The sequence below is a fragment of the Crocodylus siamensis genome, chromosome 9 (assembly GCF_052110815.1).
Source record: "Crocodylus siamensis isolate JL-2025a chromosome 9, ASM5211081v1, whole genome shotgun sequence".
NCBI classification, from domain to species: Eukaryota; Metazoa; Chordata; order Crocodylia; family Crocodylidae; genus Crocodylus; species Crocodylus siamensis.
The window spans coordinates 35,728,357-35,739,874 of NC_143403.1; the positions used below are offsets into that span (position 1 = coordinate 35,728,357).

Below are 11,518 nucleotides of genomic sequence, written 5' to 3' on the forward strand. Positions count from 1 at the left end.
GCCACCACACTCTCATGGTGCTAGATAGGTAATAATAAATAAATATAAATTGCAAAGGCCATGATCTAGAACCCATTGAAGTGAATGGAAAACTCTCAGTGATTTCACAAGCTTTGAATCAAGTCCAAAAGACACAGAGTCATCTGTTCTCCTCATACTGTAGTTTGTCAGTTTTTTCTTGCTGAATTCCCCAATTCTGTACCATTCAAAGATGATGACGGCCTGTTAAACCTGATCTATCTATCTGTCGCGGGGGGGGCAATTATTTTGGGCAGAGGGCTGCTTACTGAGTTTTGACAAGCCATCAAGGGCCACGATTGACAGGCAGCCATGGGCAGATAAATATTAATTTTCTAAAATTTTTAGGGGCCCCACGGGCCGGATAGAATGACCTGGCAGGGGGCATTTTGTGCACCCCTGATCTATCTTATCATTGGGATGTTGATGGCTGTCAGTTAGTTGTGGCACAATCAGATACTTTTTCACCTGCATCACGTTCAAATAGTGAAGGAGCAGGCGGGCTCCGAGGTGTCCTGCCCCGGCGCAACCACACTAAGTTCCCGCACTCAATCCCAGAACGCGGGGCACAAACTCACCTTTTCCAGGTGCACGGAAGAAGGCGGGGCCCAGACGGAAAGGGCCAACATAAAGGAGACGCTGGCGCCAGGAGGAGGGCGAAGCGAAACCGGAAGAGAGCCGCGGGGAAGCCAAGACCTGTGGGAGCACCTTCAGGCGGAGGTGTACTGTCCGGAGGCACTGCAGAACCTGGTGGGGTAAGGGTAAGCCCCAACAGGGCTTGGGAGTCGGGTCGACGGGCTCGGCGAAGCTGTGGACTATTGGACACTGCCGGGAGTGGCTAGACCCGGCAGGAGCCGGGAGCCGTATATACTGTAGCGTAAGGGCACTCACAGAAGATGAAGGGGTTTGCCAGTACTCGAGAAGACTAAGTGGCTTGAGGAAGCCCTGGAGAGGGCTGAAGAGCCCAGAGAGGGCTCCACAAAAGGGTGCTAATGCCCACAGCAGATAGGGTAATAACAAGGAGGCCTGCGGAGGGCAAAACAGCCTCCTTGCTCTAGAGAATCCCTGACTGTAAACTTTGTGTTGACCTTATATTTCTTTTGCAGATGTTTTGAGTGACATACTGACGGGTGACCTGCCCGCATAGGCAGTCACTCACCGGTGGCACGGGCGAGGGTGTAGGGATGGAGGAGCCCTCATCGACGCGGGACCCTGAGAGTCAAGGAATCTCACTTTTGGACTGATAAGTGCCGGACAAACAACACTGAACTGGATTACAATCAAAGTCATGGCAGGCGAACCAGATGCGTACAGCCCTCAGGTGAGCGACTCTTAGCTACAGGGAAGCAGTCCCGATGTGGGGAGGTGGTGGGTACGGCGAAGCGTGCACCCCCCAGCCCCACTATAATGATGCCACTTAACAATTATGTCTGTGTTATGTGCAGCAGGTTGCCAATAGTTTATCACCTGTCACATGATAGGTGGTAACCTGAAGATGCAGCAACATGTCAGGCAGTGATCACTGTTGAATCCAGGAAGGGCGTGTCCCACAGTCCTTCCAGCACAAGCTTAACCCTTAGATTCTGGGCACTAGTGCCAAAAAGGCTTATTTCAGTGCATGCAGCCCTATGGTAGCATGGGAGGAGTCTTTGCTGGTGACTGTCTACATATCTGTGTATGTAAATAATCCCAATATACAGACTCCTGTGTATTAGTCCCAGCTCAGCAGTTAGCTGCATCATTACCAGTTAGCTTCCATCATGCCCAGAGCATGAGTGACTTGCTATTTAATTTTTACAGCAATCAGTTATGATTGCTACAAAAATGCCTGCAGATGGATTAATTAATTGTGTAAAAACTAGCTGCATACATGGGATGTATTCACTGGCCCAGTTCTGTCTCCAACTGTGCTTTTCATTTTGCTGGCCTCACCATACCCCTGAGTGGCATTACTGGTCTCATTTAAAAGGTAGTAGAAGGGAGGCACAAAGCAGCTAGAGCTTGACCAAAGTCTCACACTGCAAATTCCTTCCAGAATCAACAACAAAAGCCAGAACACGTAGAGCCTGGTAATGGCCACTGGCTCGGTGAGAGATGCTCCATTTACTTTAGTGAATGCTGGGCTGTACTCTAGCCCCAAGATCATCTTTCACCCTAGCTCTTTAATCCTGCTACAGACTGCCTTTTGGGGTTTCGATGCTGAAATATGCCCAATTCACTACTGCACTATACCAGTTTTAAGCCTATTGAGTCAATCTAAGTAACTATGTTGTAAAACCACAATAATACAGTAATGAGTCAGTCCTTTGGCTGCAGATGCATCAGTACTGCTTTAATAGATCAGAGACCTCGTCTTACTCCCACAGGTAAGAATGTGGAATAATTCCATTCAGATCAGGTTGGAGAGGATCAGAATCCAGCCCCATGTTCTCCATAGATCAGAAAGATGAGAGTAATACTACACAGATAGCATAGTATTCCTTCTCACAGTGCAGCACGGTGCATAGCAGAGGCCCTAGAACAGCACAAAGGTTTCCATTAGGAGACATCAGCCTACTCTTAAGATCAATTTCTCATTTCCCACCCATAAACACTGGCTTCAGTTGCAGTCAAGAATAATATCACATATTTAGTTGACATTTTATGGAAAAAATCTTTTCTTAAAACAAGGAAGTAAATTAACAAAGAGCTTGTCCCATAGGTCGGTACAGAATGGGGTCATCACCAGAGGAAATAGCCCCTTTGGACCATATTTTGCCTTCTCTTATCTTAGGTAAATGTGTTTAGTATATTCCATTAACTAATAGACTCTAGTTTGTCACCTGAATAAAGCTTTCCCCTAGGCAACCCAGTGACTGGCTGTAAGTATTAAAGCTCCAGAAACTGGTTCTTGCCTGAGTTAAAACCCTTGCTATCTTTTTGAGCTTTTTATCTCCTGATCCCCCACCTAATTATTAATTACAGCTAGAGAGCTCTTCCTCTAGGCTTGCCATTTCTGGCAGGTAGGGCTAATTTAATTGTGCTTTCAGAACAGAATCTTAACCCTGTCCTGCTATGGTTCAATGTGGAGTTTGCACACTTGGATGCACTCACTCTATATGTATGTATAATATATATTCACAAGGATATTCACCAACCATCCCTTTCTGATAGTAATGCTCCTAGTACTATTTGTGTTAGTGGTCAGAAAGTTGCTTCTCTTTTCTTGGGACACAATGATGATGGTTGTGTTGTTGCTTTTGGTGTCCTGCTCTTGTGGCGCCTTGTACCGCTTGGATGAAGAGCTGATGATTCTACACAATTCTGCCATTACACCTAGTATTTTATACCTTGTGCCTCTCACTGTCACCCCTTTGTAATCTGAGTCCCATGTAATCAGTGAAGAATTATGAGTAACTGCTTGGTGTGCTTGCAACTACATCTCTTTTCCAGGAATTCACCTACCTCAGTTCCTCTGCATCTCATTGTTGGGAGGAATGTGGTGAGTTTCCCTAGAATTTGCGCGTGTCTGTACAATTAAAACAAGTACCAGAAGTGCTTCTGCAGAGTCCCCTTGCATGGATTTTTGTGTTATGAACAGGTCTAGGGAGGTGATACTTCCACTCTATGCAGCATTGGTAAGCCCACAGCTGGAGTACTGCATTCAGTTTTGGGCGCAGCACTTCAAGAGGGATGCGGAAAACCTTGAGAGGGTCCAGAGGAGGGCTACTCAGATGGTTAGGGGCCTGGAGGTAAGGCCCCACGTGGAGAGATTAAAGGACTTGGAGCTCTTCAGCCTCTGCAAGAGGAGGCTGAGAGGGGATTTGGTGGCCATCTACAAATTCATCAGAGAGGGACAGCAAGAAATAGGAGATGCTCTGTTTAGCAGGGCACCCCTTGGAGTTACTGGAAACAACAGCCACAAACTGACAGAGAGCAGATTTAGATTAGAAATCAGGAAGAATTTCTTTATAGTAAGGGTTAGCAGAATCTGGAATGGGCTTCCAAGGGAGATGGTGCTCTCCCCTACCTTTGAGGTCTTTAAGAGGAGGCTGGACAAGCACCTGCCTAGGGTCACCTGACTCCAGTGCTCTTTCCTGCCCAGGGCAGGGGGTCAGGCTTGATGATCTGCTTAGGTTCCTTCTGACCCTAAACATCTATGAAACATAACATGTAATGAGTGCTTTTGGTGCTAGCAATGTCCTTGGTACATGCTTGATATTGTGGCTATTGCACATGGGCTTAGAGTTGCACACTGATGTCTTTGTGGCTGAATGTTATGCAACCTTGCACATGGCAGGGCTACACAGCAGTTTGGACATTGCCAATTTGCTTTCAAATGCTTTGTGTGGTTTCTGAGCAGCCGGGGATATTATTAGTTGGTTCAGTAAAGCATGACCACAATATTACTAGTATCAGGATGTAGAGACATAATGATTTCTTAGGAAGCTTCCCACTTTTCTCTGCAGCTTCTCTCCTTCTGACACTTACATAGTCTCCTGCTGGCAACCTGCATACCTTCAAATGTTTTCATACACTTCCTCATGTGCTAAGTGCCTTTCTCTTTAAAACCCCCTGCAAAGCTGGTGTCTGGTCCAAAGCTCATGAAGAGAGCAGTGTTATAATTCAAGTCAACAGAGAGAACATCCAGTTCTAGCCATGTTAGTTATATTTTTCTCTTTCTGTAAACATACTGGGGATTTGTCTTCACTGTACAATACATAGCAGCACAAAGATACAGCCAAGCTAACTCAGGTACCAGAAGCAGTGCAGCTCTGTTAGCATTAGAGCTCCATGTAGGTTAATATTCCTTCCTGAGAGAGGTACAGGCTCTAGCAGTGGTTCTCAACCTTTTTTGTACCAGTACCCATTTGTAAACGTCAGTGGCCAGTTCTGACCCAGTGTCCTTCATTCCTGACCCGCTACCCCCCACCCTCAGGTCCCAGCCCACCAGTGTGTAGGGCAGGGGTTGGGTGTCTGGAGCATGGGGGGCCCCCAAGCAGCCCCTTGCAGGCTGGAACTCTGCCAGCCTGCAAGGGAAAAGCCACGGTTTCACGTTTTTCTTCTTTAAAGGAGAATCCATTTTTAAAGTTTATTTGTGACCCTTTCATATATTCTTGTGACCCCCTTTTGGGTCACGACCCACAGGTTGAAAAATGCTGGGCTACAGAGCATTCCCAAACTACTGAAGAATCTGTCCAGCCCTCACTGAAATATTAAATACAGCTCTTTCATGGCTACATTGCTTGTAGTACTTGAAGTAGATCACGTGTCCACCCTGCTGCACTGTGCCATATAGACATACCCTAAGCCTAGTCCAGCTCTGACCTCTCAGTTCACAGAACTGAAGGATAAGAGAAGTTAGGAATGAAAAAGCCCTGTCACCTCCCTTCCATTTCAAGATCCTGCCTAATACCTTTCAGGCTTAGGTACTGTAATAGATAACGCAGAGACCAACCCTGAGTTGCCTTAGAGACCAACCCCAAGTTTGTATTAAATGTTTTCTACTATTATACTAGGCCATGCACAACTCCCACCAAGTGGGAGTGCAAATACAGACAGGCTGCCGATGTTTAACTATTGCATTGTCTAACTAGGTCAGAACAAATCTAGACAACTTAGGAGTAAAAATACCATCAACCACCAGTACTTCATCCACACTAAAAATCCTGCTCTTGCCACTTCCAAAAGATCCACATGAGTGGGGAACTCAAAACAAAGACTCAGCATAAAGAAAGTCATGGAGCAAAGGAGTTTTCACAACCAAAGCATCAGTCTGTAGTCAGTATCAGTGTGTCTCTGGCTGTTTTGCAGCTGAGCAGGCAAATGAATGAAGGAGGTAATTGTCTTGCTGGTGGCTTATTCAGCACTCCTCTGAGGAACCGTGTGCAAAAGAACTATACTTGCTTGCCCACCAGATGCTACATTAAAGTGTGTATAAAATACCATGTAATTAAAATGGACCAATGGTTAAAACAGAAGACTCATCAACCAGCTGGATGAAGAGCCAATGAAGGAAAGTATGGTCTATGATCATTTGTATTGAAGAGGGTTGGACTGGAAAGCTTGGAAATGGGAAAGACATTCATAATTTTGATCCTAATGGTACCACTTTTTTACTGCATGGCTTGGGACAAGAATCACTGAAGCCATAATGTTCAAAGCCAGTTGCTTGATTCATGAAAGCACCTTCATGAAAGTGACCTGGTTTTAGAAGAGGTGGTGAACACCCACAGGCTCCCATCCTCACCCTATGGAAGTCAGCACAATTGCAGTTGCTCAACAGCTCTGAAGATAAATCCATTTTCATCCAGATGCCTAATTTAAGCCTTCTGGACTTGAAAAATGTCACTTCCCTGTTCCAGGTTTCCCATCTTTCAAATGGGGATCATCAAATTTGCCTACCTCATAGGGAATTGTGTGTGGCTTCCTTAGTAAAGGGTTATATCACACACTGGAGGAAGATTTCCCAGAGTTGTGGGCATTGTGTTTGCAGTGGTATTGTTTAATACAATACCATGTCCTGTTCAGCCTCTGGGATTACAGCCAAGATTTTCAAGAGTTGATGTCCAGTTATGCATTACAGGTGAGGACAGTAATAGGCTCTGGACAACTGGTGGGGCTGGGTGTTCAGCTGGAGGTACTTTTAAGAGGCCCAATTTTCAGAGAGTGAATGCTCAACAGCTTTCTGGATATCAGGCTCCTTTGAGGAGTCTTTGACTGGACACTTAAAACTAAGACCAGAGAAGTCACTGGGCACATCTGAAACATGTTGCCTGCCCAGGATTCTAGAAAAGAAACAAGAAAGAAAATTGGCTTCTAGAGGATTATGAAAAGCTCTTAGACTTGGGGCTGCATTAAAGTGTGAACTAAACTGACTTGCCTAAAAACAAAATGCAAGTTACTTAGCGCACATCACTCCTCCAAACTGTGAGAAATGCCCCACAACTCTTATTCTAGAGACAATAAACTAAACCCCAGCAGCCAGCTGAGCACAGCAAGGAACTGAGGCTTGGTCTCCTGAGCTGCTCTTCACAAAAATGCACCCGTGCTGTTTAGAGCAGCAGTTTTGTCCCAGTGAGCCAAATGAGCTGTGCGGGGCTGGTTTGCAGGACCAATAGGGCCCCACACTGCTTTGCATGCCCCATGCAGCACGGAGAGCCACACTATCTGGCTCGGAGGACTCCCCATGGGGCTGGAAATTTGGCAGCAGTCGAGTGGTGCTACTGCTCCCACACCACCAGATTTGCAGCCTCACATGGCACCAGGGGCTGGATCTGGCCCACGGGCAGAGCATCCCTGGTTTAGAGACTAAAGCGTCAGGAACTGGAGGGAGCTCACAGACGCAGCACGGAAGCCAACGGGGCGCCGGGCAGCCAGGCCACCGCGCTTCACACCTCGTCTGACGCGGCGGCGGCGCAGGCTCTCCCGCTGCTCCAGGGGGCTTAAAGAAGGGGCCTGCTCTCCCGGCCGGGCTCCGGGTCGTGGCTGGGCGGCGCCCCGGCAAGGGGCGGGGCTCTGCCCGGCTCGCGGCTCCCGCCGGGATAAATAGGCGGCGGCGGCGAGGCCTCAGGAGCAGTTTCCTCCTGCCCGCCGCGAGCCATGGACCGGCCGGGCTGTTCCTGCGCTGCCGGTGAGCGGGGCCTTGGCGCGGGGCTGCTGGGGGGCTGTGATCCGCTCTCTGCCCGGGGTTGCCTGGGCTCTCGGTGCAGGGGCAGGTGCCCGGGGGTGCCGTCTGCCTGCCAGCCCTGGCTGCTTTCGTGAGACTCCTGGCCCTCCCCTTTGCTTCATTTTAGGTGGCACTTGTACCTGTGGTGACAACTGCAAATGCAAGAACTGCAAATGCGCCTCATGCAAAAAAGGTGAGTCTCAGCATCCCAGCTGGAGCATAACAGGTCGTAACTCTTGCCTGTCTTTCTGCAGGTATAATGGGCAGTTCAGGCTTGGATTTCTCTTATGATCCAAGTGTATTCACCCAGATCAGTGCCTCTGCTTTACTGGTGTTTCACCAGAGATGAACTGGTCCTTGGTACCTTCCCTACTGCCAACCCTCTTCCTCCCCCCTGACTTGGCCCATGTGCCCTTTTGATTCTTAGGAGCTGCAGTGTTGTCAGGCTACCAACCTGGCCTTTGAGCCCTGCCTGAAATCAATGTGGTGCTCTTACCAGCTGCAGCACAAGAGCTGGTATCACAAGGGAAACTAACAGGAGACCCTTAAGGGTCTGTCTTCACAATGAATCCTGTGTCTTGGAAGAGCTTTGTGCAAGTCCCAGTAAATCCTTGTTGTCTTGCATAGTACTGTGTGGAAAAGCTGGCAAACTGATCAAGCGACCAGTCTGCTGCCTTCAGCAATCTGGTTGTTTTGTCTTGCTTTGCAGAGACCAAAGAACACAACACAATCCCATTATGGAAAGGGAGGGTTGGGGAGAAGATGCTAAAGGCAGAGAATCGCATAATGAAGTGTGTGCACTGCCCATCTGAGCAGGGGACAAAACCAAGGATGGGAGAATGACCAGGCTGAAATGGAGGTGACAAAAGGCAACATGAAGAACAGTAAAAATAGCAGTGCTTCTCATGCTACTCCCTCATCAGCAAATGCAGTAGTTAGTAGGGCCTGGTCCTGTAGCTTTATTATTAAAAAATCAGTTGAAATTAGTAGGAGTCCAACTTCGAATAAGGCTTGTGGGATTGAGGTTTCCAAGTGAGATCCTGTAGGTTTTCATTGTTTCCCATATACCTTGGCTGTGGATAACTCTTTCTTTATATCTCTCTGACCCATCCCCTATCCTGTTTATAGGGACATTGCTGGGCTTAAACTGACACCCTGGCATTTTGTTTTTCTTCCCTTTTTTAGGGTGCTGTTCTTGTTGCCCAGCTGGATGTACCAAGTGTGCACAAGGATGTGTCTGCAAGGGACTGCCTCCCACCAAATGTAGCTGCTGCAAATAACATGTGCAAGTGACCTTCCTGATAAGAAGCTGTAAATGTGGTGATTGGGCGGGGGGGGGGCATGGAACAATGTACACAAAGCACAATAATGTTATAAGTATCCCTAGTATTTATGATGTATGAGTATAAGCTAGTGAAGTAATAAAGCTAAGTACAGAGATCTAAATATTTTTTGCTGGTTGGTTTAGTCTTAAACTAAACTAAATTTAGTCATGTCTCAACTGCTACATTCTTCATCTTGCACGCTCTCTTATGATGTCTGAAACGCATGGTTGCTTTGGACAGGCTGTCAGCGAAGAGCTGTAAAATTGGTCCACCTTCTTAATGCAACTTATAACAGCTTCTGTTGCATCAGGTCTTGTACGAAGACTTACAGTGACTACTGGTGTTTTGTGCCTAAATGACATCTGTGTCCTAACGATAGCTGAGGATTTTGGTTCCCTGAAAGAAACACTGCAGTATTTCTTGTCTCTTAAGTAAGAGGCAAATCTTGTGCTAGGCAGGTGAGGCAACAACCCACTTTCATCGCCTCTGCCCATCTCATCCAGAACCTATAGTTTGGAAGCATCCTCAACTCCCATAGGCTTCTACAGAGTAGTGAGGCTGCTTATTTGAGAATCAGTGATCGAGGGGCTCCTCTACCAGGGTGCTGTTAGATTTCTGTTGGGAGCTGCACAATATTAGTACTGTTTGGTGTGCAAACATGTACATAAGTCTCTGGGTATATCTTAGCCCTCAGTGAGGTTTAGGAATGGAGTATAATGAATGACTTTCCTATCTACTGGAAGACTGCCATCCTTGCATCGAGGGACTGCTAATAATGACTATTGAACAGTCTATTCAAAACACAGTGTCAAAAACATTCTGACTTTGTCTTTTGATGTTTACAACAAAAATGTTTTGTTGTCTTCCACAGTCAAGGAATGAGTGAAAGCTATGAGAACCTTTTTAGACTCGTCACCCCTCAGAAAACGTAGAGAACTACTGCCCTAGCTAGAGCTAATACTTTCTGCTAAAGTGAGCTCATATTCACAGCTGAAGACTTGTGTATGCACCTCCAGCTTGCTGTATCTGTGCCATAGTGATCTGTGCCATTCATCACAAGCAGCAATACAGACTTGAGCTGGTTCAGTTCACACAGGTTGTCTCAGGATGCCCCAATGGTTTGGTATTTCTCCCACCATGTCCAGTTGCAACTTGGCTAGAGCTGGTTTCATCTTTCATGGGCTGATAAGCAGCTCTCTACTGGCAGAGCTAGGAGTATTTGAGTGCACTGTGTCTGTGAGACTGCCTGCCAATCGGCAACTCATTCTGGCATTCCACAACAATTCTGGATGCACATTCATTGTGCTTAACTAAATAAACACCCTCAAATACATCTGCTTTTTCTCCTGCCTGCTTTTTCCCCTAAGGCTACTTTTTATATTTGCCTAGAAACATGTACCAGACTCAGAATTGGAAAGGTGGATAGTCATGCTGTTGAGTTAAAACTCTTTCCTTCTGCAATGACAAAGATACAGTCTGATATCTTTCTCTTCTATAGTATTTTGATAGCATGACTATCACATAGCTTTTCTTAGCACAGCCTGCTCATGTGCAGAAAACATCTTTACTAGGTAGGGTATACTATAAGTGTCCCAGGTAATCAGTGTGATAAGATACCACTCCTCCATTACATTTGGTGTTTACGTTCCTGAGAGCCCTTCTCTGATTCATCCCTCTTGTCTCTACCCACTCAATGTTTGTTGTTCCACCCTCTGTAGGTTTCTAGCCTTGGTATATTGCTGGCAAGGATGTCTTGCTATAGGAGTGCTCTTTAGGGCCACTAGATCACTGAGTTGCTCCTCCCTTAGCTGGTAACAAGACAAATACACCTATAATCCCCACCCAGCCTCTTTAAAAAGCATATTATTTCCAGTGTCTCTCACAATAAGGAAGCAGCAAGATTCAGTGATGATGATTAACAAAAGGATCTGTTACAGAAACTCTTGGACAGAGAAATACACATCCTCTCAAGCTGAATAATGCTGATTCATTGTCCCTACACAGGAATCCCTAAATACCAGCCATAGAATAGACTGTTCAATATTGTCATTATTAGCAGTCCCTCGATGCAAGGATGGCAGTCTTCCAGTAGATAGGAAAGTCATTCATTATACTCCATTCCTAAACCTCACTGAGGGCTAAGGCCGGATCCAAAAAACAAAAAAAGTTTAGGCACCTAAACAGTTAGAGTGGCCCCAAGTCCAGCTATTTTCAACATAACCGTAATTTAAAAAGTGTGCTTAGGGATTTTTAAAGAACTGTGGTACTATTCCTTATTCCAGAATGCAGAAGGGAATTCACATTTTTCCTTGCACCTTCTGTAACAAAACTAAGCATTTTTTGAATAGCTATTAGGGGTGGAAATTTTCAGGAAGAGTCTAAAATAAGGCTTATATTAAAACAGTTAGGACACTGGTTGCAATGTTAACCAAGACGCCAGGGATATGTCTCTTTCCAGAACAGATGCTTTGCTTCCCCTTTCAGGTGTTGCAGGAAAGGCAGCAAAGGTGGTTTACACTATCTGGTA

The 11,518-nt window shown here is 46.3% G+C and overlaps 1 protein-coding gene across 1 annotated transcript; it reads left to right on the forward strand.

The window, feature by feature from the left end:
• Positions 1-6,787: 6,787 nt before the first annotated feature.
• On the forward strand, positions 6,788-11,008 carry LOC149857317 (metallothionein-1). The gene is made up of 3 exons (XM_090063407.1): positions 6,788-7,630; positions 7,794-7,859; positions 8,852-11,008. The coding sequence occupies exons 1-3, from the start codon at positions 7,600-7,602 to the stop codon at positions 8,944-8,946; spliced, it is 192 nt and encodes a 63-aa protein (XP_089919533.1). The 5' UTR covers positions 6,788-7,599; the 3' UTR covers positions 8,947-11,008.
• The last annotated feature ends 510 nt before the right edge of the window (positions 11,009-11,518 follow it).

Excerpts from the sequence above, each read along its gene's own strand:
- LOC149857317 (XM_090063407.1), top strand. The coding sequence starts at position 7,600 with ATGGACCGGCCGGGCTGTTCCTGCGCTGCCG. Across the intron at positions 7,631-7,793 it reads GGGCTGTTCCTGCGCTGCCG|GTGGCACTTGTACCTGTGGT; the intron begins GTGAGCGGGGCC and ends GCTTCATTTTAG. Across the intron at positions 7,860-8,851 it reads ATGCGCCTCATGCAAAAAAG|GGTGCTGTTCTTGTTGCCCA; the intron begins GTGAGTCTCAGC and ends TCCCTTTTTTAG.